Consider the following 27955-nt stretch of genomic DNA (forward strand, 5'->3'; position numbering starts at 1 on the left):
GAAAGTTAAGGACTTCCTAATCATATATGCATGCTTTAATATAAAGATCTCCGTAATCATATATGCATGCTTTAATATTTTCCCTAGAGGTGCTATCTGAAGTTTCAATTTTATGGTATATTTACAGGAAACAGAACAAAGGCTATGCAGCCACTCCTTATTTAGCAACTATTCACAGTATGATGGTAATAATAATTTAATAATTTTAAATATAATAATTTTTTAAAATCATTTTCCAACTCCACTTGCAATCCAACTTCTGCACTTGACAACAATGTGCACTGGAGTGAGAATAATGCTGCATGAGAGAATTTTATCTAAACAGGATGGCAGCAACGAGTGATCTTCGCACCCTCTCTTTTTCTCTAATTATTTTGCTTCCAATTTAAGGAATGGTTTGTGGTCACTAAACATGGAGAGTGTGTATTATTTAATGGGGATTTAGGGTGCTCCAAGAAGTAATAATTTCTATAGCTACTCAGATCTTTCATCTTTGTTTATTACCACTTCATTAAATATTAATGATAGACAGATGTTTGCCACTGTAAAGTCCTTTTAATTTAAATGAAGAGTATAGATCTTGATGGCCCCTTTGGAAAAAACTATTTGTGTGTAAAGTTACTATATGGTGTGTTTGTGTGTGTCCTTCAATGTTGTGTTTTTGCTGTATCATTTCCTGTGAATGACGAAACTGAATTGAAGGATTGCACACTCAGTTTCACTATTTCAATGTCAATTCTGCTGCAACAAATTTAGATTATGGGTTGGCTTAATGAATTACCAAATAGTATAACTTCAGAAATAAGCTGAACTAGTCCACTCCAGAGATTATATTCTGAGAACTGAAGGGAAAAAAATCAGCTAATGCATGAGACTGTATGAGTGCCCACGGTGTAATTTCCATTAACCACAACACTTTTATTAGGAAAACAAATAATCCCATAGTTAATGAGACATAGTTCAAAATGGGAATTAAGTTACCATTTAGCTTAAATTACAATAATGTTTGCTGAGGTTTTATTTTGTTACTCAACAAGTTTATGCTTTGTCCACAAGCATTAATTATTTCAAATTACCTTTGACAAAGTGCTGAAATCAGCAAAGTCACAGCTAAATGATTCGTTTCCAAACAAAGATGCAAAGGGATCTGTAGCTGTAGTAAGCAAAGGAAAACATGAAGGAAAGAAGATAAATCCAATGGACTACACATGCAAGGATCTAAAAAGAGCCAATTTGATGCAGTGGTAAAGGCATCAGGGTAGAAAACTGGGAGACTGCGAGTTCTAGATATGCCTTAGGCACAAAGCCAGTTGGGTGGCCTTCGGTTGGACTCTCAGCCCTAGGAAGGAGGCAATGGCAAGCCAACTCTGAAATTTTGCCAAGAAAGCAGTAAGGACTTGTCCAGGCAGGAAGCAGTAAGGACTTGTCTAGGCAGGAGTCTACACTGATTTGGAGACTCAAAAACCAAAAACCATGCAAGATGAAAAACAGGAAACAGATTACTGTCATTCGCTCCAGCTCCTGCCCACCTAGCAGTTTGAAAGTGTGCTAACCCAAGTAGATAAATAGGTGCCCATTTGCTGGGCATATTAATGGAGACAGGAAAGGAGCCCCCAACTGGGTGTCTCCTGGGCAATAATGATGTCACTAACTAATTCTTTCAAACCAAAAGTGACTCGGTGCTTCCGACACAAAAACAGTAGCATCTGAATACAAACCCCAGGTAGCATGAAAAAGCAGCTTTGGATGTTTATATAATAAGTCATAGTGTAAAAGACCGGGTTCGCACATGAGGGTCCAAATAAACTGATTTATTACTAATTTATTTATTACTACATTAGTAAAACCTTATGTAATGTTATGAATCATTTGGTCAATTTTTTTCTGAAATGATGAGGCTCATGTGATATTACTTTATAATCTGAGAAGAGTTGATAAGGAATAAAGACTAGCTTAGCCCAAGCAGCATCTGAGCTGGAAGAGCAATTTAGGACTTGTCCAAGTATCTATTTAACCCTTAAAACACCAGCATGTAGAAATTCAGCTGTCAGAACTTCAGCTTTCAACTTAAACAGATTTTCAGATAACACCAAAATGTTATGTCTAACTGGGAAAAATAGAAAAGGGAGTATTCAGAAAAGTTTTGAGTATAAAAGCTTCTAAATGTGAAATGGTCAGATGCTGGAAGCAGTGTCAGAATATGCTTTCACTTCTGGTGTGTTAAATAACTCCTCGGCTCTTAAAATGTTTAAATCCTTGTCTGCTGTTGGGTGTGACAATTATGTCAAATTTGATGCCTTCAAAGTATAATAATTAAGTACCATTGTATCAAATATTTCTGTAAACCGGTACCTCAAAGCCATTACATAATCACATTTGATTATGGTGCTAATCACATTTAATGCTAATGATTTTAAATGAATTATACTTCTTGGGTTCAAGCTAATCAAATTTAACATGTTTACAGAAGTTAATCTAAGTTAAGAGAACACAAAAATGTATTCTGGCAGATGTAAGGTCAAGTTATGCTTAAAATTATGAAACACATCAAAATGCATTAACTGTTCATTTTTGATTGAAAAATAAAGTACTTAAGCTATTAAAATGGTTAATCTGACTGAGCTTGATGTCTTTTAGAAACCTAAAAAATGCAGGTAAATCTAACACACTTAAATTGGGGAAGTAATGAAGCTTAGTCTGTATAACGTGGCTTGTTCATAACAAGGGAGTTCTAAAATATAGTCCAAACATAGCAACTTTAAAACTTACAGACTTCAACTCATGGAATTCCTCAGTCACCATGGCTGGCTGAGGTATTCTGGGGGTTGAAGTCCACAAGTCTTAAAGTTGCCAAAGTTTGGAGACCCCTGATATAGCTTATGGACAACGAATTCCTATGGAGACATTACTTGGTATCTATCAGATTCCCCTACATTACTTTCTTTTAATCTAACAGGAATTTAAAAGTAAAATTATTAAACTGCATAATTTCAGTAGCATGCTTAACAGTCAATGGTAATCATAATCCAGTATTCTGTAAATGAGCAAACTTGCCTTGGAAAGAAAAAAAGTAAAGTAAGTTGGGCCTGATTATAATTGTTGAGGAGGTATCGTAGGAACTGTCTTCACTCTGCTTTCTTGTAAAGGCTCCTTGATAATCTATGCCCACTGTGGGAGCCATTTTGGGTAAGCAGCTATGATGTACTCTCAAAAATCCAAATATGCCTCACATCTCAAATAGTTTAATATTGTCATCATAATTTCTTACCTGGATCACTTGATGCAGTCACAGCAGTTCCACCAGGAGCAAAAGGATCATTATGTTTCAATGTTTCTGTCTAAAATTTAAAATCCATTAACTAGCTTGCTACAAATTCTTAAAATCAAACATGCTAATTTTTGCCTGAGTATTAAAGAGAGAAATCTAAATGAACATTAAACTATACTTGAGTCATTTAAAATATATTCCATCTAGTCATTCCAGTATTTAGCTTTTCAGAAAGTTATTTTCAAAACTGCAGTATTAAAACAAATTCTTTTCTGGTTGAAGCATCAATAACCTTTCATATATGGTTACAAACTGAACCAACCGGTATCCCTTCTGCAGTTATTAAAACACCAGCACTGTGAAGAATACTGTTAGTCTACATCTGGTTCTCCACAAACACCAGTAATCTTAACCATGGTACTCTTAACCATTTAAGTGTATCACATTAATTTTTTTTATTTTTTATTTTAATTCCATTTATATCCCGCCCTTCTCCGAAGACTCAGGGCGGCTTACAAGCTTAGCAGTAGCCTTCATTCTATGTATATGCCTGCTTATTAGGGCTTTCACACCCCTCCCAAGCGGCATTATTACAAAGTCAGCTTAATTGCCCCCAACAATCTGGGTCCTCATTTTACCTACCTCGGAAGGATGGAAGACTGAGTCAACCTTGAGCCTGGTGGGATGCGAACCTGCACTAATTGCAGGCAGCTGGTGTTACTTAAGGAGGCATTAGCCCACTGCTCCACCAAGGCTGGGCCATGAATTATATGGGCCATGAATTAAAGGATCAAGTGGATTCACTTAAAATAAAAGGGAAATGGGGAACAGTTGTTTTGAGAACTTCCTAAGATATAACAGTTCTATTTAGCCATTGTGAAATCTCATGCTATCTAATAATTCTAGATTTCATTAAATACCAAGAGACTTAGGTTGTCTAAGCCAAACCTCCAGGTGATCGCAAAGATTCATGATGCAGCTGTGCAAATAAAAGGTCAAGTGTCTAATGTCTGTGAAATATACCTGTCCATAGAGGACAAGGAACAAGCAAGTTTATTTATATGAAAACTAATGGAGACATTTCATACCAAAATCCGCCATACACACAATACTAATCTCTTCTCTCAGACTTACTGTGGAATTGTTGTTGCTGGTTGCACTGAAGGGATCGATATTCCCAAAGGGATCTGATGATGACTGCTTAAAAAAGTTATCAGCAGCAAAAGGATCTGAACCTTTAAAGGGATCACTACCAAAAGGATCTTAAAGACAGCAAAATGAAGACAATGTTACTAGAAGTGTGCTTAGTTGTTTCCTACTGTAAATATTTATCACAAAAACTATAAAACGTGCCCAGCTTTAATATTATATTGCTAGTTTATGTATTCTCTACCAATGAGAACATTAATTAATGCTCCATGTTGCATTTTGTCCCCCAGCGTAAAGGCTACTTCAACACACTCAATTTTTAACCATACATGAGTCTTTTCCAAAATGGTCCCCTCCATCCCCCCACAAATGTTTGATCTACAAATCCCATCATTCTAGCTTGCTGATATACTAACTGAAACCAAAATATTTGGAGGATTTATACAATAAAGAATTCCACCCCATTATGCAGTCTTTAACATTCTTTAATTATGGATTCCCATCTTGATTTTTTTTTCTTTTAAAAGATTAAAAGGAAAGAAAATAAATACTCACCAATCTTGCCAAATGGATCATCCTTGAAAGGATCATCTATTTAGAGAGTAAAACATTGTTCAGCTTTGTTCAAAATTATCGCAATATGGATAAAGGTTTATAGTTATCTCATTCTGTTTGCCACAACCACTCTATATAGTGCAATAGCTTTTTTTTAAAAAAAATTCTTCACTAATATCCACTGATAACTATTTGGACTTTTTCCCACTGGAAGTCTTAGTGTCCACAAACCAAAAAAAGAAACAAATGTCGCTTAACTATAGAAATGAGGAACTAGGTCAACTAAGGAAGGTGACCTTGTCAGAGATATGAAACCCTTTTGCCAATGGGACAAGGGATAAAATGTATTTTAAATCCAAAACAGCCAGATAACATTCAGAACTGGATCAGAAAGATACGTTCACAACTATGAGGAGGAGGTACACAAGTTATCTTATTATAGCTGATCTCAAAATCTGGTTTAGCTTTCCTGTGGAGTTTTACTTGCTGCCCATTTCATTATCCAAAGTGACTCTGAATAACCTATTGGTCTAGGACTAGGTCCTAGACATGCGGCTCCCAGTCGTCCTCTGCCATTTGCAGAGAGACAGAGAGAGGCACTTGTGCTTCCTCCCCCCCTTGTGTGTGTGTGTGTGTGTGTGTAACTCACACTGTTCTCTGAGAAGCTGAAAAGCTTATTGGGCGGGGCTCCTGCCTTTGCTGCATTTCCACAGGAAGCAGCAGCAGCAGCAGGAGAGCCAGCCCAATAAGTATGTGTGTCAGCTTGTCCGAGAACAGTGTGAAGCCAGCTTGCCAGGTGAGCAGAAGATCGGAGAATGGGAGGGGGGGAGAGAGGGAGGGAAAGAGAGGGAGAGAGAGAGAGGGAGAGAGAGAGAGGGAGGAAGGGAGGGAGAGAGAAAGAGAGAGGGAGAGAAAACTCATGCACAGCAGCCTCTATTTCTTTTTAATTAATCCCAGTGTTTTTTTTCTCTAGGAAACGGGTCCAAGTGGCTCTTTGAGTGTTTAAGGTTGCCGACCCCTGGTCTAGGTTATCTAGTCTAGTGAAGCTGATATCAATTGAGCAACAATAGACAGATCTTCAGTTATTTAGCCTTTATTTAGTACTTTTTTTAAAAAAAGGCAAAGCTTTCAAACAAGGAAAATTTAAGTGGGGACAATAATATACTTAATATTTACTGTAACAAAAAAACTTGTATAAATTGATATAATTAATTTAGTTCAATCGCCTTGATAAATGCAGAAATCCACTCTCATCAAAAGGCTGTCCAATTAAATGAAACTAACTCACTGGATAATTGGTTCAAAGGTCAATTGAAGTATCACTATGAATCCTTAGTAAATTGTTAGGGAAAGAAAACTGAACATACTTACTACCAACGAAGGGATCAGACTCAAAAAAGTCCAAGTTGGCTTCTGTTGTCTGATCAGAGGGTTGATGAGAATCTTCATTTACTAGATCTTCCTAGAAGAAAAAAAGTTTAAATGTACATATTGTTATTCATCCTATTACATAAGTCAGGGGTCCCCAACTGTGGGTTGCGGCCCACTACCACTATTGGCCAATGGGCCATGTGAATGGCTGGCCGGTGAGCGTGTGTACGCACAATCCCACTCGCATGAGCATTGTGGGTGTTTGTGGCCCCACTCATGTGAGCGTCAAGAGTGCTCATGCCCCCACTCGCGCAAGCAATGGGTATTTGTGTGAGTGCATGCGGGTTCATCCCCACACAAAACCATCCCTTCTTTCTTCCTCCCCCAGCTCCAGGCCACCAACCCCAAAAGGTTGGGGAACTCCGATATAAGTCCCCTCTTTCACTTACGTCTCACTAAAGACAAGAAACTCTTCTCCCAAACTAATTAAATCAGTAAAAAAAAAGATCTTGAGTACATTATTTTTCTGTACTCTCACGATCCTTTGTAATTAACCTTAGGGAAATTACAATATAATAAAGTGGAGCTCGGATCCTGTGTATCAGTGAGCGGGTTTCTGCTTATGGATCCTCCCAGTTTTAGCATTAGTACACCAATTATTTTAGTCTGACTTTTCCATACAGTCTCGTATGGAGGATACTTCAGAAGAGCATGGAATTGTAAGATTCTTATGGGAATAATGGGGGAAAAAACCTACTCCTTGTACAGGTAGTCCTCGACTTACAACAGTTCATTTAGTGACAGTTCAAAGTTATGAAACTGAAAAAAGTGACTTAGGACCATTTTTCACACTTACGACTGTTGCAGCATCCTCATGGTCACTTGATCAAAATTCAGATGCTTGGCAATTGACTCATATTTATAACGGCTGAAGTGTCCCAGGAAGATGTGATCCCTTTTTGTGACCTTTTGACAAGCAAAGTCAAGCGGGAACCCAGATTCATTTAACAATAGTGTTATAACTTAACAGCTATAGTGATTCACTTAACACCTATGATAAGAAAGATTGTAAAATGGGGCAAAATTCACTTAACAACTGTCTCGCTTAGCAAGCGAAATTTTGGGCTCAATTGTGGTCGTAAGTTGAGGACTACCTGTATAGGTTCTCACATCAACCTACAAAATGTAGATGCTTCTTAGAAGTTGTATATTAAAATGCTTAAATGTTGTACATTAAAATGCTTAAACATTAAAATGTTTAAACTCACTTTTTTGGTAACATCTGATGGCAGTTCCTCTTTTTCTTCTTCTGTATCTTCATGTGTCGCTTCAGGACTATTTCTAGCCTTTCAGAGCAAAAAAAAAGAAAGAAAGAAAAAAGAATCAGACATAGAAGTTCTCCCAACAACAATCTACAGATTGGTATAATTTTTTTCTGGTGACTTTAAGAAAAATTGACTCAACAAATCTATATGATGTCATTCCCTGATGATAATTCTTCACAATGGATACAACTCTGACATGTACTTTTTGTATTAATAATGTTCATGCAAACTCTTTTAATCATGTTAAGAAACAAGCCTTATAAAGAAGACTTTTATATAATTAAATGTGGCTACAACTGTACCCTTTTAGGGTACAAATACCAAGTTACATCTAAAAGGGCAATATAAATCTCTTGTTACCAGTTGAATCAAATCTATAAGAACTATGTGAACCTTGTAAATAATTAAGTTCATTCATTTTTTTTATTTTGGAAGAAGAAAATCCATGGCCTTTACACTATTTCTCTAATATTATACTACGTTTGGGCAACACCCGCCCCCAAAAAAGTGTATAACAACACATTCAACCTTCTCTGAAATCTCCTAATTAGGTAATAATTATTCAAAAATACTTTAATTCATCAATTTACTTATATACTTTGGACTTGTTCTATCTAGAACAAAAGTTGGTATATTTTATTTATCACATTGAAACCCAAGCTTCACTTGAGTTTCATCAGATTTTTGAAAAATAATCCAAGCACCACTCACAGGAGTTTCATAATTTACTTGTTCAGAATCTGCTGAATTTTCTCTTTCTGCATTCTCATTTAGATTAACAGTTTCACTGCTGCTGTTGCTGAGGCTAGAGTGATCTGCATTCCCATTAATTAATATGCCATGTGGCTGAACTTCCCAGTTAAACTGGCTGTTTTCCAACTCTTTGAGCTCCAGCAATTTTTCTTGCGCCTGATAATAAACAAACCAAATAAAATAAACAATTCTACCAAAGAATAAATGGCAATAGAAATTCTGAAAATGGAAAACCAAGCAAAAAGGAAACAATCCAGTTTAGAAAAAGATTATGGGAAAGTCAAAAAGACTATAATAAAAATGCTGGATGGATAAAAATATCTGAAGATGAATTTACTAAACATCAAATGGAAGAACTGACAATAAAAGCAGAAATAGTTAAAAATTGAATAAAAAGGATTAAATAGTAGACCTGGAAATGATCAATTGTGTGACTTTGGGCTCACATATCTGACTAGTTAACATCCAATTACAGCTAAACAGGTTAATGAAATATTGCATAAAGAAGAAAAGAGCTTTGACTGGTTAATAACTGGCAACATTTATCTGATTCAAAAAAAAATCCAGCAAAAGGAACAACACTATGAACCTATAGGCCATTAACATACTCACATCCAAGATTACTTATCCTTCCAATGGAACAGAAAGGAAATAAAAAGAAAAGCAGAGGTGCAAAACATCAACTTCTGATTGATAAAATGGTTTTGGAGAATTGCAAAAAAGCAATTGCTCAATATTGCTATCAATAAAAAAGCAATGATATTGTAAAACACAGAGCGCTAAAATAGTGATGGGTGGCATATAAATCTGTCAGGACCCACCCCAATCCACGTCTTAGGGAAACAAAAACTCTTGGAGTCAGTTCTAGCCCAAAAGGAATTTTTACTAGGACATGTTTGGTTGTGGAAATACAAGACAGGACCTGGTATTGTTTTACAGATTGAAACTTTATAAAGAGTTCCTGGTTCAACCCCCCTTCCCTCAACCCCATTTGGTCAGCCCCCCATCATTTACTTTGTGTCATCCCTTTCGTGGGAAAAAGGGAACTTCGGATCTTTTACGGTTATTGCCTTCTTCCTTTACAGATTCAAATGGAGACACAGGCCAGATGCCTTCTTCCCTAACCCTCCCCTTTGTTCCCCCAGTTCAAAAGGTTTCCCTTGGTCTTTGAAATAACCTAAGGCAGGCTGAATCCACATCCGCTCCTCCTTCCTCGGGAGATGGCAGAATCCAGGGGGGGGGGATAATGTTTTAAACATACATTTATGAATGTGATATAAATGGATTCTGACAAAATCATTAAATATATAAAAGCAACATAAATACACATATATTTCCCTATCTCATGGTAATAGCTCTCACTCAGGGCTTTTTTTTCTCATTGAACGCTCAGAACGGAGTTCCGGCACCTTTTTTGGATGGAACCTTGTAGGGTAGGCAAGGCGGGTTGTATAACATGTGTGAGTTCCGGCACCTTTTTCTTTTACAAAAAAGCACTGCTCTCACTCATCTGAATTATAATCCATGAAACTTGAGTATTTATACTATAAAAAAAATGTATTATGAATGACACAGAAAGCCAAAACAGGAGGAATTCAGCTTTAAAAATCTGAGTTCAGGTTTATTTCTTAGTTAAATGTAGAATGATATGGTAATAACATTTGTAATTGAGGAAATCCAACGATGGAAGCATGATGAAAAAGAACAATCTCAGGGGTTACTTACTGAAGTAATTTCTTGTTGGGAGTGTTGAAGATCCTGCTGAATAGGTTCTAATTGCAATTTTCCTTCCTCCACACTTTTCTCTAACTCTGAAGCTTCTTTCTGTAGCCTGCTAAGCTCTTCCTGGGCTTTACTCAAATCATCCTTATATCCAGAGATTTTGGATTCCTGCTCTCCTATTTCTTTTTTCAGAGATGTAATCTATAAAGTGAAAGGTGAATATAAAACTAGCTAGCAGTTCTCTCCATCAACATTTTTAACAAGAAAGAGCTAACCAAAACAGAAGAATATCAGAGCCAGTTTGGTCTAGTGATTAAGGCACCGGACTTGGGTCAGTCTTTCTCTCTCAGCTCAATCCACTTCTCAGAGTTGTTATTGTGGGGAAAATAAGAGGAGGAAGGTGCACTGGATATGTTCACCGCCTTGAGCTATTTGTAAAAAAATAATAAAAGGCGGGATAGAAATAAATTAATAAAAAAATAAAATATTCCACTCTAGCATTCTAATAGTTGAATTATGAGATTGCTTTCATGGCACATTCAAGGAAAGCTGTACTGCATAAACATTATTCCTGCTGTGTCATTTTACCAGATGGCCCAGATAAAATATTCCTGAAATGCAAAATCGTGATTTGGGAAACTGAAAAGTGTGCCAGAGGCTTCCTCCTTCCTCTTGCATACTTTCATGTTTGTTTATTCTCAAAATTTAAAACATAAAATTAGAGTGGACTTGAATGTCCTGCTCTTTGCCAGATTTTCCTATCTCAGTTGTTTCTCTCTGTTTATTTAATAACAATGATTTATTTATTTATTTATAAACTCATGCTTAGAAAGACAGATCATGTATGAAAGTTTACCATGAATTATAGTAGTCTTTTACTGAAACCATTACATAAAGGTGATGTAATGCTTAAATTAAGAGAATGCCCTCCGGAATAACTCCATTTTTAGTAGTTTCCTGAAAGCCAGAAGGGAGGAGGCAAAGACCTCTGTAGAAAGCTGTTCCACAGCATCAGCATTGCCACAGAAGAGCAGCGCCTTTTAGCCTCAGCCCCTTCGTGTCCCAGAAATGTGGGGCTACAATTAGCCTTTCCTTTCCTTTCCTTCTTTTTCTCTAATTCATTTTTTTCCCTTTGTTTAATTAATAAAAGCCAGAGTAACGACAATACAAATACAATTAATTAAAGCTTCCTCAATGAATAAATAAAAATGCTTAAAACTCTAAACCATGTAACACAAGAGAATACTAACAATAGTCCAACAATTCCCATAGCAATCAAATCAACAATGATGTCGAGGGATTATTCTTTTTTTAAAAAAATAATTTTTAATCATTTATTTCCATGCCAATCTCTTTATACAAGGAATCCCTAAGTAGATACAACATGTATACAACAGTCCCAGTGAAACCATGCAGAAAATGCAGCTTTCTACAGCTGAGGTAAAAATACTCACCAGATCAACTTCTTCTGTACATTTCTGCCGTATCATACTAAGCTGCTCTTCCAACTTGGCTTTCTCCTCATCTAGACCATTCAGGATTTCTTCTGCCTCCTGCTTCTGGGTCAAAAGGTTCTGCAAGTTATTGCTCTCCCTCCTTACTTCATCTTGAAGATCCTGAAAAGTGAAAAATACAGGCCTGCATTTCTTCTTAAACTATGATGTTGTAATGATTGTATATGATAATGATTTTAACTTTGTGATGTAAGATGAAGGGGACAGGATGTGAACAGGTAGGTACGTATTTGAAAAAATGAAGAAAAGAAAATAGCCTCAGCATACATACTTTGCAAGGATTATCATGAACAAGGCCATATGAAATTCATAGGATACACACAGAAAAGGACAAAGGTAAATCAAAATAGAGGTTGGAAGGGTATGAGAAAGTAATGAGTTGGATAAACGGAACGAAAAAACAATACTTAACCAAAACTACTGAGAAAATTTGCCTCTTAGTAACAAATGTAGTGCAATTCAGTGGGTGAAAATAGCAGATAGGCAGCTAAAGGTAGAGAATAAAATGTTTCCCAAACTGATGTCTGTTGGCTATTGCTGGGCATTATTCATAAGAGTGGCCCACAAACAGGACGACTGCAATTCATCCAGTGCTACCTAAAACCTGTATCCAAAGACATTGCTAAGACACTGCAGGATACAAGCACCTATCAGTGAAATACAATACATTTCAAGATTTATCAACAGTAAAAAGGTTCACACAATTTAGATTGCTTCTTGACCACAACTTTCAATATCACTAACAGAATTAAACTTCATTAAACTTGTGGTATTTCATTTCAATTTGAATGTGAAATGTTTTTTAACTGGAAGCAAGACATGTTATGACAGTTTGTTTTATTATGGGAATAAAATGCTAATTTCAGAACAGATCAAGGCTTTCCAGTCACAGAAAACAAAACGGGCCATTTCAACTTCAGAGTGGGCTGTTCTGAAATAAGAATAAAAGTTTCAGCCATTTTTATTTTAATTATTTTAATCACAACTAACTTGATTATTCTGGTAGAACACTTGGGTTCTGCTATATTCTCATTTTGTAAACATTCCTACTTCATAGTGATGATACTGAACGTTTCACTCCTGGCTAAAGTCCTTGGGTACAAAGACATGACAAAAAATGTATTATAATAAATTTTTAAAAATCATATCTTGTAAAATGTCAATGTCTTCCCAGAAAAGCATATAAAGCAAGCTGGATTATTATTATTATTTTGCATGGATTATTTCTTGGAATGTATTTCTTGGAATGATTGCAAGAAATGTAATATTTCTTGTAATCTTAATGTAATATTAATCTAACTACAGAAATAATTGTACAAAAACAAGCTGTTCATCAATCTATAATAGAGAACATTCAAGGGAAACCATTAATTTACTTCTCTGTTAAAGCCTTTCTTCTAAATTTTAAAATTCATTTCCATTACAATGGAACACTACTGATAGTGTGTGTGGGGGGGGGGAGGGAGAGAGGGAGAGGGAGAGAGAGAAATTTCCAGAGCCAAATTCGGGGGTCTGTAGTCGCTTCTTTGGTCTCCTAGGGCAAATATTTTAGAAATCACTATTGAACAGGACTAAGTCATCCACTGAAAGAAATAATAAAAATCATACATGGGAATTATTTTGCTAGCATTATATGAAATCTTAAGATATCTCAACACCTGTAGCAAAACTGTTAACTAACTAAATAGCGTTATATAAGTTGCTGCTTGATTTTGCATGATCAGCAAAATACTGGTTAAGAATAAATTAAAAAGGCTCCATCCAAAAGAACTATTATGGAGTCTTTAATAACAGGCTGCATTTTGCTCCATATTTGTTTCTGTTACGATAGGGATCAAATGATTCTGTAAAAGCTTAGGATGCACAATTCATTTATTCATGCATAAATCTCATCTGGATTTACATTTAAGCACTGAGAGAGATTTTCAACTTTAAGGAAAATATAAAATCTAGATGCAAATCCTTGTTCGTATCACACAAAAACCTGAAGCTGTTATTCATAGCCACAGTGCTTGGATTCTAACATCGCTGCCAAAATTGTCATCTAACAAAAATGCTGCATTTCCCCCTCAGCCTATTTCCCAAGTAATGTAGACATTCATGTAATTAACCATGTCCATTTCAATCCCTAAGCTAACAAATATATCGATCACAATGAGAACAAATCCTAATAACATACTTGGTAAAAGGCTAATCCATTCACTGAAAGACATTTTTGCAATAACCTCTATTTATATCAACCAAATCTGAAAATTCCAATGACAATTACCTGGACCTCACTTGTCCTCTGCTTGATTGTCTCTCCTTTTTCCTTCAGGTCTTGCTCCACACTGTTCTTTTCCCTAGAAGACCAACAAATAAGGCAGGAATATTTAAGAACATCCGTTACGCCAGGCACAGTTATCCAACCTCCCAAACCAGTCTCTCTTTTTAAATGCATAGTTAAACATGTAATTTTTATAAGACTGATTTTGTTGTTTTAGAAAGAAAAGCTGAAAGGAATGTCCTACGTAGCTCAAATATTAAAATATAAAAAAATGTCTACTCTCCCAGACATGGATAGGTGGAAATGACAGCTTAAAGAGAAAGCAAAGGGGAAAGGGGAAAAAAATCAATGAAATACTGTCTTCAGTGATCTCACTGTTGCTATGGAACAACCGTCTGGCAAAAAGAGGGAGGGACTGCATCAACTCTCATATACTTAACCCTTCTGGAACTAGAATTGCACGTATTGTATGCAAGATAGAAAGCCGTGTGCTAGCTCTTCTTTTCTCTATAAAAATACTAAGGTTTGTGTTACTTGAAGCATAAAATCTTAAAGATAAGCTATATGTCTACATTTTTTTTCCATGCCTTAGGATGCTGCAGCTTTCATCAGGTTTTCAGTCAGGGAATGAATGTGAAAAACCACAAATGTAACAGTTCAATTTCACAATCCTCTTTGTACATTCATTCATAGAAGCTTTCATAAAGCTTATACTACATCAATTCGAGAGCAGCTTTTTTTCATTCATTAACAGTAAATCAAACAGGAGACCATGTCCTTGCTTTAGCTTAGCGTACCCTTTTCCAAGGGCTAAAGATGTCTCCCAACTAAAGAGCACCTTTGGATTTAGCTAGATTATTCATGCATCCATTTACACATTGTATTTATCATTCACACAGGCTATTTCTAGTATTACCTTATTAATCGCCTGACCACACCCACTGAATGTCTTATTCTACACCTGCCACCATTATTTTCCATGTTGCTGAAAAATTATACTAAAAGAAATACTGTTAAAGCCAAACTCTTGTATATCAGGAGTTGCAGTTACCTGTAACACTAAGCCACAGTATGTGTATGGTGGAGTTCAAATTATTATAAGCCAAAACTAACAAGCCATGTTGCGGCTTTGAAAAATATATGAACATAGCCTATATCTAGATAGTGGAATAGCTGGAAAAGACACATAAATCCTTATTATTATTGAATTCTTCTATTATAACACTTTCATAGTGTCATTGAATATGCAAAATCAACACTTTCTTTTGCTTTGGTTAAAGAAAAGTTAATAAATGAACACTAATGCATTCACAAAATGTAAGTAATACATAGACAAACCTGCTTCAATGCAAAAAAAAGCCAAATTATTGTTAAAATCCAGTAGTTCTTCAAAAATATTTTAAGTTGGCTTTTGAAGGCAATAAGCATAACTGTGCCTGCTTTATTACTGACATACCATAGTGAATATAGCAACTTGAAAGGCTGGTTTTAACTTACCTTTTAATCATTTACCTTTTAATCATTATATTAATAAAGTGCTAACTAAATTTATTTGCCGGGACTGATATATCATTTTAAAGTCAAAATTAATGTACAACAATGCCAGTTTGGCATAGTAGTTAAGGCAATGGACTAGTTCTAATCCAGCCTTAGGCACAGAAGCCAACAGATGACATTGGGCCAATCATCCTCCTCCCTCTAGTCAACCAAGTAATGCAGTCCAAGTAATAATATCTCAGTGCCTGAAGAATAGAAATGTGTCCTAAGATGTTGCCTAAAAAGTTGCATGAATTTGTTCATACAAATTTCACAAGTATATATACCCAAAACAAGTCAATAAAATGGGTGAAATAACAGTTTCCCAAAGTCTTTCTCTCCTCCACTCACCTCCCAAATACAAAATAATGCACGCAGAATCAAACAGTTCATTAAAAAATTCATCAAATTATCCAACAGTTTAATAGCCTCCTTAGTCTTCACATCCTCTGAGTTCAAAATCAAAGCCTTTTTTTTCCTTTATTTCATTCTCCAGTTCTTCCCTCCTAGCTTCCACAGCACGTCTATGTTTATTATTCATATATATCAACACCCCTCTCATGTAGGCCTTGCTAGCATCCCAGACCATATCCATAGAGGTACCCTTGTTCATATTAATTTCAAAAAAATCCTTCATCCGCTGTTTGCATTCCTCCACATTTCTCTGATTTCTAAACAAATTCTCATTGACGCGCCACGAGCGCCTATCCCTTTTCTCCTTATCAATCTCTAACCAAACTGGACTATGATCAGAGATAGTTCTTGCGCAAATCTTCACCTTTTTAGTCCTCAAAAAAAAATCATTAGTCAACAAAATAAAATCAATCCTCGAAAAAGATTGATGTCTATCAGAATAAAAAGTGTAATCCTTTTCCTGCAAGTGTCTCTCACGCCAAATATCTCGCAATTCCAAGTCATCCTTCATTTCAAAAAAAGATTTAGGCAGTCTAGCATGACTTGGAATGCGCTTAAAAGCTCCAGCCTTGTCCATCTGTACATCCAAAACACCATTCCAATCCCCCATAAAAATAAAAGATTTATAATCCAACTGGGTAAGCTTTGTGTGAAGCAAACTAAAAAAGTCAGCTTGTTGTTGATTAGGTGCATATAGTCCAACTAAAAGCGTCTTTTTACCTTCTAACAGCAGCTCTATCATAACGTATCTTCCAAGCTTATCTGCTTCAATTAAGTCTGCTGTTAAGGCACTTTTAACATAAACAACCACTCCATTTTTCTTATTCATTGCAGAAGCGACAAATTGCGTACCCAACCTTGAATTCGATAAATACTTTTGATCCAAAACTCTAATATGCATTTCTTGCAAACATATAACATCTATCTTGAATTGTTTTAAATATTGAAAAACTTTCTTCCTCTTCTGTGGTGAATTTAGTCCATTAACGTTCCAAGTTAAAAATTTAGTTGCCATGCATATCCTCCCAAAGCTCTTGGAGCACTGCTTTGACAGGACTATCTTCTTTAGGCCGTGCTCCTCCCACTGCTTGGCTGTAAGTACGTTGTGAAAGTTCCAAAAACTTTTGCTGGTCTTGTTCTTTTATTTTCTTTGCTCGTTTTAAAGCAGCACGCGTTACCCTTTGCTCTCTAGGATCATCCAAAGAAGTTATAGCTTGATCTCCTCCAGCACCGTTTTCCTCTATTTCAACCTCCTGATGTTCTCCTTCTCCAGATCCCTTTGCAGCTTCCAGAAGTGTTAATGGGGTTGCTTTTAAAACGTTATTATAGAAGTCACGCGCTTGCTTCACAGTAATCAGCCGATACCTTTTACCTTCATGCATCACCATCAGCCCCTCTGGAATCTCCCATCTGAACCTTATATCTCGTTGCTTGAGCTCTTGCACAAGAAATGTAAAGTCCTTCCTTCTCCTTAAAATCTTAATAGACTGATGAGGGTTCTGCAACAGGTGATTCATGGGGACCAAACAGGATTTATTAGTGGTAGGCAAATGAAAAATAATGTGAGGCATATAGTTGATGTGTTAGAGTTTTTGGAAAGGAACAACCAGATCTCTGCGGCGCTAATTTTTTTAGATGCTGAAAAAGCTTTTGATCAACTGAATTGGCAATTTTTGTTGAAAGTTTTAGATAAAATGGATTTTGGGGAAAATTTTGTGCAACCGATCAGGGCATTATATCAAAAACAAACTGCCCATTATCGCCCTTGTTATTTGTGTTAACATTAGAGATATTGTTAACTAAAATACGGAATTCGGAAAAAATTAAGGGGATACAAATTAGAGATCAGGATTATAGATTGAGAGCATTCGCAGATGATCTGGTTGTTACAGTGACTCAGCCAGAGAACTCTGTTGTGGACCTGATGGAGATAATAACACAATATGGGAAGGTTTCTGGATTTAAAGTTAATACACAGAAAACCAAAATTTTGGCCAGAAATATGACAGTATCGCAAAAGGCTCTTTTAGAAGGATTAACTGGATTTGAGATTGCTAAAAGGGTCAAATATCTGGGGGTGTTTTTGTCACCCTCTAATACAAAGTTATATAAAAATAACTATGAAAAACTATGGGGTAAAATTCAAAAAGAAATGGAGAGTTGGGGAAAATTGCAATTGTCTTTGTTGGGACGGATTGCAGCAGTGAAAATGAATGTCCTGCCTAAATTTTTATTTTTATTTCAAATGATACCGATTCTTAAGAAAGATTCTAATTTGGAGGAATGGCAGCGAGGTATCAATAAATTTGTGTGGGCAGGGAAAAAGCCACGAGTTAAACTTAAGATTATGCAGGATACTCGTGAGAGAGGTGGGCTTAAAATGCCCAATTTTAAATTATATTATGAAGCTGCTGCATTAGTAGCAATAAGTGATTGGATTAATTTGACACAAGAGAGATTATTAAATCTTGAGGGCCATGACTTGTTGTTTGGCTGGCATGCATATTTGTTGTATGATAAGAAGGTAGACAATGTGTTTAGAGTGCATATTTTAAGACAGGCATTGCTGAGAGTCTGGAAGAAGTATAGACATAAGTTAGATTGCAAGATACCACTATGGGCAATTCCAAAACACGCAATAGAAAATATACATGCTGGTTTCAAACATGATGTGACTACGTACAAGGAGATCCTAAGTTTGGAAAGAAATGTCTGGTGTTTGAAATCATATAGCCTCTTGCGAGAAGAGAAGGTTGTTCAAAACTGGTTTCAATATACTCAGTTACGGGCCAGGTGGAAAGAAGACCAGAAAAATGGTTTTACAATGACTGATGAAAATTTGATAAAGCAAATTAGAGATCAGGGACCCGCACATATTAAACGGATATATCTTGCGCTGATAGAGATTGATTCGGAAACAGAACTTGTTAAGGATTGTATGATAAAATGGGCCCAAAACATCCAGGAAGTTATCACAATGGATACGTGGGAAAAGATTTGGGTGAGGAACGTAAAATTCACACAAGCTCAAAATCTAAGAGAGAACTTTTACAAAATGTTTTATAGATGGCATCTAGATCCTAAAAAGCTTGCAAGTATGTATCCGAATTATCAGCCTAAATGTTGGAGGTGCGGTGATGAAGACGCAACATATTTTCACATATGGTGGACTTGTAAAAAGGTTAAGGCTTTTTGGATAAAAGTCTGGTGGAACATGCAGAAGATTTTTAAACAGAGGATAAAGTTTTGTCCGCAACTTTTTTTGTTGGGAATAATTACAGATGCTACAGTTGTGGACACTAAGTTGATGTTGAATTTTATTACGGCAGCAAGACTTTTGATAGGTCAGTATTGGAAGAAAGAGGAACTGCCGACCATAGAAGAGTGGACTTTAAAAGTTTCCGACCTGGCAGAAATGGCGAAGATTTCGGCCTACTTGAAAGATCACTCGCAAGAACGCTATATTATGGAATGGAGAAAATGGATTGAGTTTATCCAGAACAAGTATAGGGTTAAGAAGTTTTATGTAGCATTTGAATGAGTCTTCTTTCTTTTTTTCTTTTTTTCTTTTAGTTTTTTTTATATATATTCAATATTACTAAGGTTTGTTTTATCCTATATAAGCTAGAGAGTGATGGATTTTAGAGTTTATAGTTGTTAGTATATGGTTGTTTATGATTGTTTTTTTATATACCTTGTATTTAGCTCTGGGAAGTCGGGGGGGGGGAGGGGGGGAGGGGGGAGAGGTAGGGGGGGAGGGAGAAGGGAGGGGGAGGGGGGGTTTTAAAGGAAAATTGTATGTTAAAACTTTTCAATAAAAAAAAATAAAAAAAAAATTCATACTTCAGAAATAAAACAAAACACCAAAGTCCATACTTTAAAAAACAAGAAGTTACTGTCCCCAAAGTATTTAGGAAAACATCTATGTATCAGAATAAGAAGTGGTGATGAAACACTGCAAATCATGGTAAAAATACATTTTGATTTTAGTGCTACAGGGAATCCTCTCCAAAGTCTGCCTTGCTGCCTCATTGTGGTGGTGGTAGTGGTGTGTTCACTGAAGGGATGAGCAAACTATGCTCAGAGTACACACTAGGAGTATATACTCTTACCAAGGTCATCCAAGGCATGAAGGTTATCTTAACTGCTTAGCTAAACAGAAGCAAGCAGGTATCTGTAAAAGGTCACCAATGATACAGGAATATATTAGAGGCAAATGATCACTTAATTGACAAAATAAATCCATTTCCAACAAAATGCTAAATCATATGAGGGAATTTTCCATAGCACTTTTGCCCCTAAGACCTACTGGGGAAAAAACCAATTTTAATGGATCTTTGAAATCCAGCAGAGTATCCCCAATCTTTTTTCAATTGTTCAAATTTTCTGAAAAATGAGAAAGATTAAAATACTACACATACACACCAGTTAACAGTCTAGTGTTGCAAATCAGACAGACTTCTTCTTCTGTGTTTTATAATCATTCATTTAGCCAATCCTCATGCCAGAAAAATTAACACTGCTGGATAGATTCCAAATATGAGGATCACAGCTAAGAAGAACATGCATATTTTTTAATATAGAAATGATCCAGAACCATATTAGCAGTTCTGTTGCTGCCAACCCAAAATGCAACAGCAGGGCCAGACCAGACTGTATGGATTAATCCTCTAATTCCTAAGATATAGTGCATTCAGATAAAAGTATTCAGACCTCCTTCATTTTTATCAATTTTGATTCTAGTTATTGAAATTCATTTTTTTCTCATTAATCTGCAAGGCACAGATCTAGGGAAGGCTACAATAAAATTTCTGCTGCACTGATGGTTATTAAAAGCACAGTGGCCTCCATAATGCTCAGATGGAAGAAGTTTGGCACAACCAGGACTCTTCCAAGAGCTGGTTGCCCAATAACTAAGCAATTTGGGGAGAAGGGCCTTAGTAAGATAGGTGACCAAGAGCTTGTCGCATCATGCCCAAAAAGACTCCAGCTGCCAAAGGTGCTTCAACAAAGTACTAAGTGAAGGGTCTGGATACTTATGCCAATGTGACATTTCAGTTTTTTCTTTTTAATAAATTTAATAAATAAATTTCTAAAAGTCTGTTTTCACTTTGTTATTATGGGATACTGAGGGTAGATTAATGAGAAAAAAATGAGTTTCAACAAGTCTAGAATCAGGCTGCAGCATAACAAAATTGACAAAAGTGAAAGGGGTCTGAATACTTTCTGATTGCACTGTATATCTTCAAGAGCAGACTAATTTTAACTAAAAAATTTTTGAACAAACTGAGGCTTCAAAAACACACAAAGCATTTCATTGTTGTTGTTACCTAAATCTCATTTTAAAATTACAGAAACTAATTTCATTTTGTATACTGCAATGTTCCATTTATCAGGACAAGATATTCCCATTATTTCAAAGGACACATAAGTACGTAGTATCAATTTCATCAACATCCTTCAAAGCAGGATTACTGGTTTAGGAGCCAGGAGCTGCAGTTAATCCCTCTAGAATGTCTAATGGCATTGGAACTTCAAGCAGCAATAGCATCTGGATCAAATAATCCACAGAAGAAATGCTTAATTTGAATATAATGCCAAGAAGTACAAATTGTTCCAGATAATCCAAATACTTTTGGAAAAGACAGAGCTCAGGAATTTAAACAGTTTATGAATCAACACAGTTGCTGTATAAAAGTTTTTGTTATACATTTCAGAATCAGATACCATAGTAAGATAAATATTTAACATCTGCAGGAAAGTGTCTAGTGAGGTCATCTACTAACAATGGTCAGGTACCAACAATATAGTGATACTCAGCTGTATATTTTGAGTCTTAGTTAACTAAATAATGCAGTCCAAGTAATATCCCAGTGCTTGAAGACTGAGTCTGGATAGGAAAGAACAGGCTCAAACTCATCCTTAAAAGAATATGTGGCTATAGGTACAATACATTGTTCTCTTGATGCTGGTGATTTTCAATTGCTGATCTGAATGGTTCCCCCTCATACAAAGCTGGTGCATAATGTGGGCTTTTTTTCTAGGTTCACAACTCCTATCCATAAGCAAGTGGCAGTTGTGTAAAGAGGGCCTTTCCAGGGTCATCTGGTGTGCCAACTGAGCTGTTTCAGGGACTGGAGTCTACTCACAGTCATTCATACCTTGATCACTTTAGGTGTGACTATTGCAATGTGCTCAACATGAGGGTCCCCTTGAAGATCACTCGGAAGGTGCAGGTGGTCCAAAATGCAACCACGTGAATAATTGGGCAAAATTCAATACAACCATGTAGCACCTCTGCTGCATGAGCTGTACTGGTTATCAATACGCTTCTGGTTGCAATTAAAGATGCTAGTCATCACCTATAGAGCTGTTCATGGCATAGGGCCTGGCTATCTGAGGGACCACATCTCTCTCCTTACTTCTGTCTATCCTGGAGGATCTAACAAAGCAGGCATATTTCATGCCCCTCTGCATGGTGCCACCTCTTTGGAATAACCCACTTTGCCCAGTTTTGGACTGCATCAAAAGTACACATTTTTAGACAGTCTTTAAAAAATTGGCTTTTCCCCCAGTCTATGCTCCATGGAGCAGCTCTTACAAATCTAAATAATAAAACAAACATTAAAAATCACTATAATTGAACTGTACATTTCTTTGTCTTACCTTTGAAGGTCAATTATTTCATTGCTTAAAGAATCTAACTCTTTGATTGCGGAAAAATCTGCTATAGAATTTGGCCGTAGTAAATTCTGAAAAATAAACAAGGAAATATGGCCTGATTCTACTTGCCTCCAGAACAAATACTCTGATTGTCTCGGTGGAAAAAAATTAACTGGCTTCTAATTTAAGATCAAAGAAAATGTACCGCCTATTTTTTTTAAACTCCAAACGTAAAGCTTACATAAGCTCCAAACAGGTGGTGAGCTTCAAAGGCTAAACTGAGTTTCCTTTGATTTCAATCAGTTTTTAAGATGATAAAACTATATACTGTAACATAGCAATCAAACTGACTATTCCAGGGGTGGACAATTAATTTTCCCAAGGAGCCACATCAAAAACTGGGGCTGATGTGGAAGGCTGAACCAAGAGCTCTCAGCTGTGCCTGCAGGGATGCGCTTTGACCAAGGTGGCAGTGGGTGGCCAAGCCCAGGTCCCCTCATACAATGACTACCATTGCCTCCTCAGATTTCTCCAGAGGGGTGAGTGCTGCACAGGTGCAGAAAAGCACTCTCTTTTCTCGCCCTCCTGCAACTGGCCAGCTGACTGAAGGACTGCATAGTGATGTGCAGATCTGGATCCGACTCGACTTATTCTCCCAACCCGTGGCGTACTTATGAAACATTTGATTTCCAATTTCCAACTGACTTCATGCAGGCTGGACAGAGACAGCCAAAGGGCTGGCTGTGGCCTAGGGACCATAAAATATCCAGGTCTGAACTAGTCTATTCTGCTACATAGATATAAATGTGTATGCTTCAACAGAGTTTTCTATAATACCTATACTGACTCATTTATTGGCAATGAGTTCTCCTTGATAATTGTTTTCTCTCAGTTGAGAATTTTTGACATATTTCTGAACTTGCAACAGTAAACCACATAGTTGCACTTGTTAATACATATAATTCATTGCACCAAAGACACAAGGATATGTGATATTTATTTCCCTTCAAGAATGTGAAGCAAAGGGACAAAGCCTAATTTTCAATGAAGACAGACCTCTGCTTGTAGAATCACCTTTTTAAAGGTGCATGGTCATTCATTATTTTTCATATTTCAGGTTAGAACCTTTCTGCAACTATCAACAGTATAATTACAGCCTCATTATAGCTTAAGGCTTAGTGTGTTCATATATGTGTGATATTACATGTGTTAAGACTTCACAATTCATGTCTGATAATAAAATTAAATATTCAACTGAGGTATGCATCTTAAACTCAGGGCATATATTTAAGCCCAAACAACTGTGAAAAAATATAAATGTTTATAAAATATGTTGTTGTTGTCAGCAGGCATCAAGTACACAGAACATTGTTCTGTCAATTTTGGAAATACATGCAGCATCCTGAAGTAAGAACAGTGATGTGAGAATAGCACAGCTTTTTCAGAAATTTAAGCAGCACTCTGCTGTTTAAAAAGAAAATGTGTGATGTGAAAAAGATGTTCATTACTAAACAATCAATATTGGAAAAGTGAAGAATCTCTAACCTTGTGATGGCAGATTTAAGAAACTGACAGTATAATAAAGATGCAAAGCAGAATGGTGCAGAATGGAAAATATAGTCCAAACTAGGAAAGACATAGGAAGAAAGCAAACATATAAAAAGATTAGTAAAGCAAGAAATAAAAGCAACTTTTTTCAAAATAAACAAAAATAAATCTGGTATTGTAGAAGTCAAACAAAATGAAGAACTTTTGAGTGTAATTTCTGATAAGGAGTTCAGTTTATTTTGAGTAATATGGCTTAGCACAACCAAGAAGAAGCTCAATTATCAAACTGGGAGAACTTTAGCATTTTGTTTTTTTATTGGGTGGATATTGTTTAAAATGGCACAATGCCACAAAAGTACACAACATATAAATTTATCCTGCTTATTCTGAAATTATTTCAGTATGTCCTTGTTAAAATAAACATCTTAGGAATCATGGAATTTTTTTCAATAAGTATACTTCATAAAAGAGATCAGAAATTTATGATTCGATGCTTCTTGCATAATATATAGCAGAAATATGTTATTTGCCTTTCCACTGACTGCAATGTTGAGAACACATCTGCATGCATGCTTTACTGCACATGGAATTGACTCTAGTAATTTATTAGCACTTAATCCACCTGGTCTTTGAACTGAATTGTTATCAGCTCTAAAATATGAACAGGAAGATATAACAGCACTCAATAAAGCAATTTTAAGCTTGCAAGTCATAGATCCATTTTCTAATAAAGTAACATTTTATTTTAAACAAACAACTTGTATCTGCTTGGTTGGCTAGTGAGATGAAGGAAAGTTTATAGATAATATGAGCAGAGTTTGTGTGTTCCTGTTAATCAGTTTCTATATCTACTATTATCCGAGATACCAAGTTCAAACACATAGTACGATATTTTATTCGGACTCCCAATCTTTATCACATTTTATGAAATGTTCGAAATCTCACATTTTGTGAAGCAGTTCTCTCTGATGGAGGAATCATGTCTGTAGTTAGCACCTGAGGAGGATCAATGCCCTGTGTCAGCTTCTGATTGATTAAATGGAAGGCCAAAGCAAATTGTTCCTTGGAAAGTTTCCCACAATCCTTTGTGTCACAAAGAGCCCTGTAAAATCCATTGAAGAAAGAAAATGACTAATGAAATTTCTCATAGCACGGACATGCTGTCTAGATTAAAAATTACTTATGTTCAATGATTAAAACAATTCTGTAACATTATGTCACTATGTATACTTTAAAAGGTTTTACAGATATACGATAGTTCACACATTATTGCACAGAATAGCAGCAGCAGAAAATATGGAACGGCCAATATATGTGGATAGGCATTACCTTCCTGCCCAGTTAGAAAACGTTCAAAATAACTGGCTATTTTCGGTAAAAAAATTAATCTGGAATTAGACATATCTTGCTTTGACCCAACACTGCAGTTTTTATGAGGAAAGATGTTATCTTTCTCCAACCTAACTTTCAGTCACACTACCGTATTTTCTGGCGTATAAGACGACTGGGCGTATAAGACGACCCCCCAACTTTTGAGATGATTTTCAAGATTTTTCGTCTTATACGCCGGAAAATCAGCGAGCCCGGGAAGGCACGCCCTCCCCTCTCACTGTGGAGGAAGCAGGGCAGGCTGACGTCTGGCGGGAGCCCGCAGGACAGTACGTGCGCGCGCTTGTGCAGGACTTCCCTGCCGGCTCCCGTCCGACACTCTTCCCTCTTGAGGCAGCTGCTGCCTCAAGAAGGAAGAGCGTCGGACGGGAGCCGGCTCTTCCCTCTTCAGGCAGCATCCCCGAGGACTCCTTAGGAGCCGGGGAGCGATGCTGCCTCAAGAGGGAAGAGCGTCGGGCGGGAGCCGGCAGGGCAGTCCTGCACACGCGCGCACTCCCCAGCTGCTAAGGAGCAGCCGGGGAGTGCGCGCGTGTGCAGGACTGCCCTGCCGGCTCCCGCCAGACGCCACCCGCTGATTTTCCGGCATATAAGACGACTGGGCGTATAAGACAACCCAACTTTTGAGGTGATTTTCATGGGTTAAAAAGTCGTCTTATACGCCGGAAAATACGGTAGTTAGAAATAAGGGGAGATGTACTCCTACACATCTAGGTAACATTAAGCTGTTAAGTCTAAGCCTACCATTATTTAACTTTATTTTATTTATTTTTATTTTTTTATTTTAATTCCATTTATATCCCGCCCTTCTCCGAAGACTCAGGGCGGCTTACAAGCTTAGCAGTAGCCTTCATTCTATGTATATGCCTGCTTATTAAGAGACAACTAAAAAAACCCATTTATTTTAAAAGTTGACCAACTGGATAGCATTTTAGAAAGCATTATAACTCTAAAATGGTCTAAAAACAGAATAAAGATTGTACTAAAAGACTATCATTACAAAGCTCTTTACTTTTGAAATCTAGCCATATATATTGCATTCCATTTGCTCATAATACCTGAGTTCACACTTCGTAATAAGCCTCTAATTAATAAATGACATTATATTTTAGAATGACTTGACTTGGGAATGTTTGATTCAAAGAAAAAAAGAAAAGATAGAGCAATCTAATACAACTGAGCTAAATATTTGTAGAGTACATTTTGAAGCAGGTAACATTTATTATTGCATTTTATGCCTCTTGGCTCTAAATCAATTCTATACAAGGTCTTTCATCTTTTTTTTTAAAGATCTCTGTTTAGAACCTAACATGACAAAATCCATGTTGGCACCCAGAAGAGTGACATTAAACACATACTTTATATCATAATTTAGGATACACTTTAGAAAAAGCATCAACAGTAATTATTTCAATTCTTAAAAATATAATAATTTGGGTTAGAGTGACAATTGAATACCAGCATGTAGAATAAATTCCAAATTTAGAATAACCAGTTATTTTTCATCAATTTTAAAGAAATTAGATTATTTATTCTTTTCAAGAAATGCTGGGAAAACTCTTACCAGATGTGTGCAAGTAGAGCTGAAGGCAAACCAGTTTTCAAGAATAATTCTCTAGCTTCCACACCAGAGACAAAGCCATCCATGTCCTTGTCTGTTTTCAGGAAGATTTCATGATATTTTATCCTGTCTGTAGGTGATACAACCCACTACAAAGTAAAGCAATAACTAAGTTTTACATTTCAATTACACTTTGTGAACCCAACAGATCAAAACATTACTCTTTGTCAAAGGTACCTGTGTTACTGATGATGTGGATGGTAATAGGCTGACAGGTAACACGGACTGATTACACTCTTTGTTGGGTGTTGAAGGTGAAACTGACTGCCCAACACCTGGAATGCTGATACCTTTTCTTTTAGATGGTGGCACCAACGCTGGAGGTAAGGACATTGGCACAGGTTCCTTCTCAAGAGCACAGTATACCAAGAACATGGCCTGAATAAACGTTTTTGAAGTTATCAAAGACATGAACCAAACATTAGTTTCTTATTATGCAAACTCATAGTTAATGCAGTAGTTGAGCTAACTCTTAAATGTTTTCGACTTTCCTCTTAGCTACTCTTCTGCTCATTTACTATATTTAAAATTATAGTAAAGCAAAAAAGCACAGAAACTAGACATCTTTTAATTTTATTAAATTTATAATGCTATTCAAGTCTATAACAACTGTGAGCAGCATATTAAAAAACAACCCTCACATACATGGGTACCTGCTATTCATTCCAACCCAAAGCTGAGTGAAGAATCACATTTTAATTTTAATCAGCACCTTGAATTGCACCCAGAAGCCTAATGATAACCAGTGCAGCTCATGGAGCAAAAGTATTGCGCAGACAAGATGAGACACGCCCATAATTGGCTGTGTTACCACATGCTGGACCTGTTGCAGCTTTGGAGTGTTTTTCAAGGCCAGCATCATAC

The 27955-nt window shown here is 36.5% G+C and overlaps 1 protein-coding gene across 3 annotated transcripts in view; it reads right to left on the minus strand.

Moving 5' to 3' along the window:
• EPS15 (epidermal growth factor receptor pathway substrate 15) overlaps positions 1–27955 on the minus strand; it is a 71408-nt gene that overhangs the window by 6901 nt on the left and 36552 nt on the right. Inside the window, exons 9-22 of one of the 3 annotated variants that reach the window (XM_081323417.1) lie at positions 27269–27469; positions 27035–27180; positions 25030–25186; positions 22540–22625; positions 13927–13999; positions 11598–11759; positions 10147–10344; positions 8398–8577; positions 7612–7689; positions 6344–6434; positions 4973–5008; positions 4403–4530; positions 3269–3338; positions 1077–1153 (exon numbers count right to left, since the gene is read on the minus strand). In XM_081323417.1, the coding sequence (XP_081179543.1) occupies positions 1077–1153; positions 3269–3338; positions 4403–4530; positions 4973–5008; positions 6344–6434; positions 7612–7689; positions 8398–8577; positions 10147–10344; positions 11598–11759; positions 13927–13999; positions 22540–22625; positions 25030–25186; positions 27035–27180; positions 27269–27469 (1683 nt within the window). Of the gene's footprint in view, positions 1–1076; positions 1154–3268; positions 3339–4402; positions 4531–4972; positions 5009–6343; positions 6435–7611; positions 7690–8379; positions 8578–10146; positions 10345–11597; positions 11760–13926; positions 14000–22539; positions 22626–25029; positions 25187–27034; positions 27181–27268; positions 27470–27955 lie in introns of all 3 variants that reach the window. The other 2 variants (XM_081323416.1, XM_081323418.1) reach the window with 2 other exon arrangements.

This window comes from Vipera berus (assembly GCF_964194415.1).
Source record: "Vipera berus genome assembly, chromosome: 3".
Lineage (NCBI taxonomy): Eukaryota > Metazoa > Chordata > Lepidosauria > Squamata > Viperidae > Vipera > Vipera berus.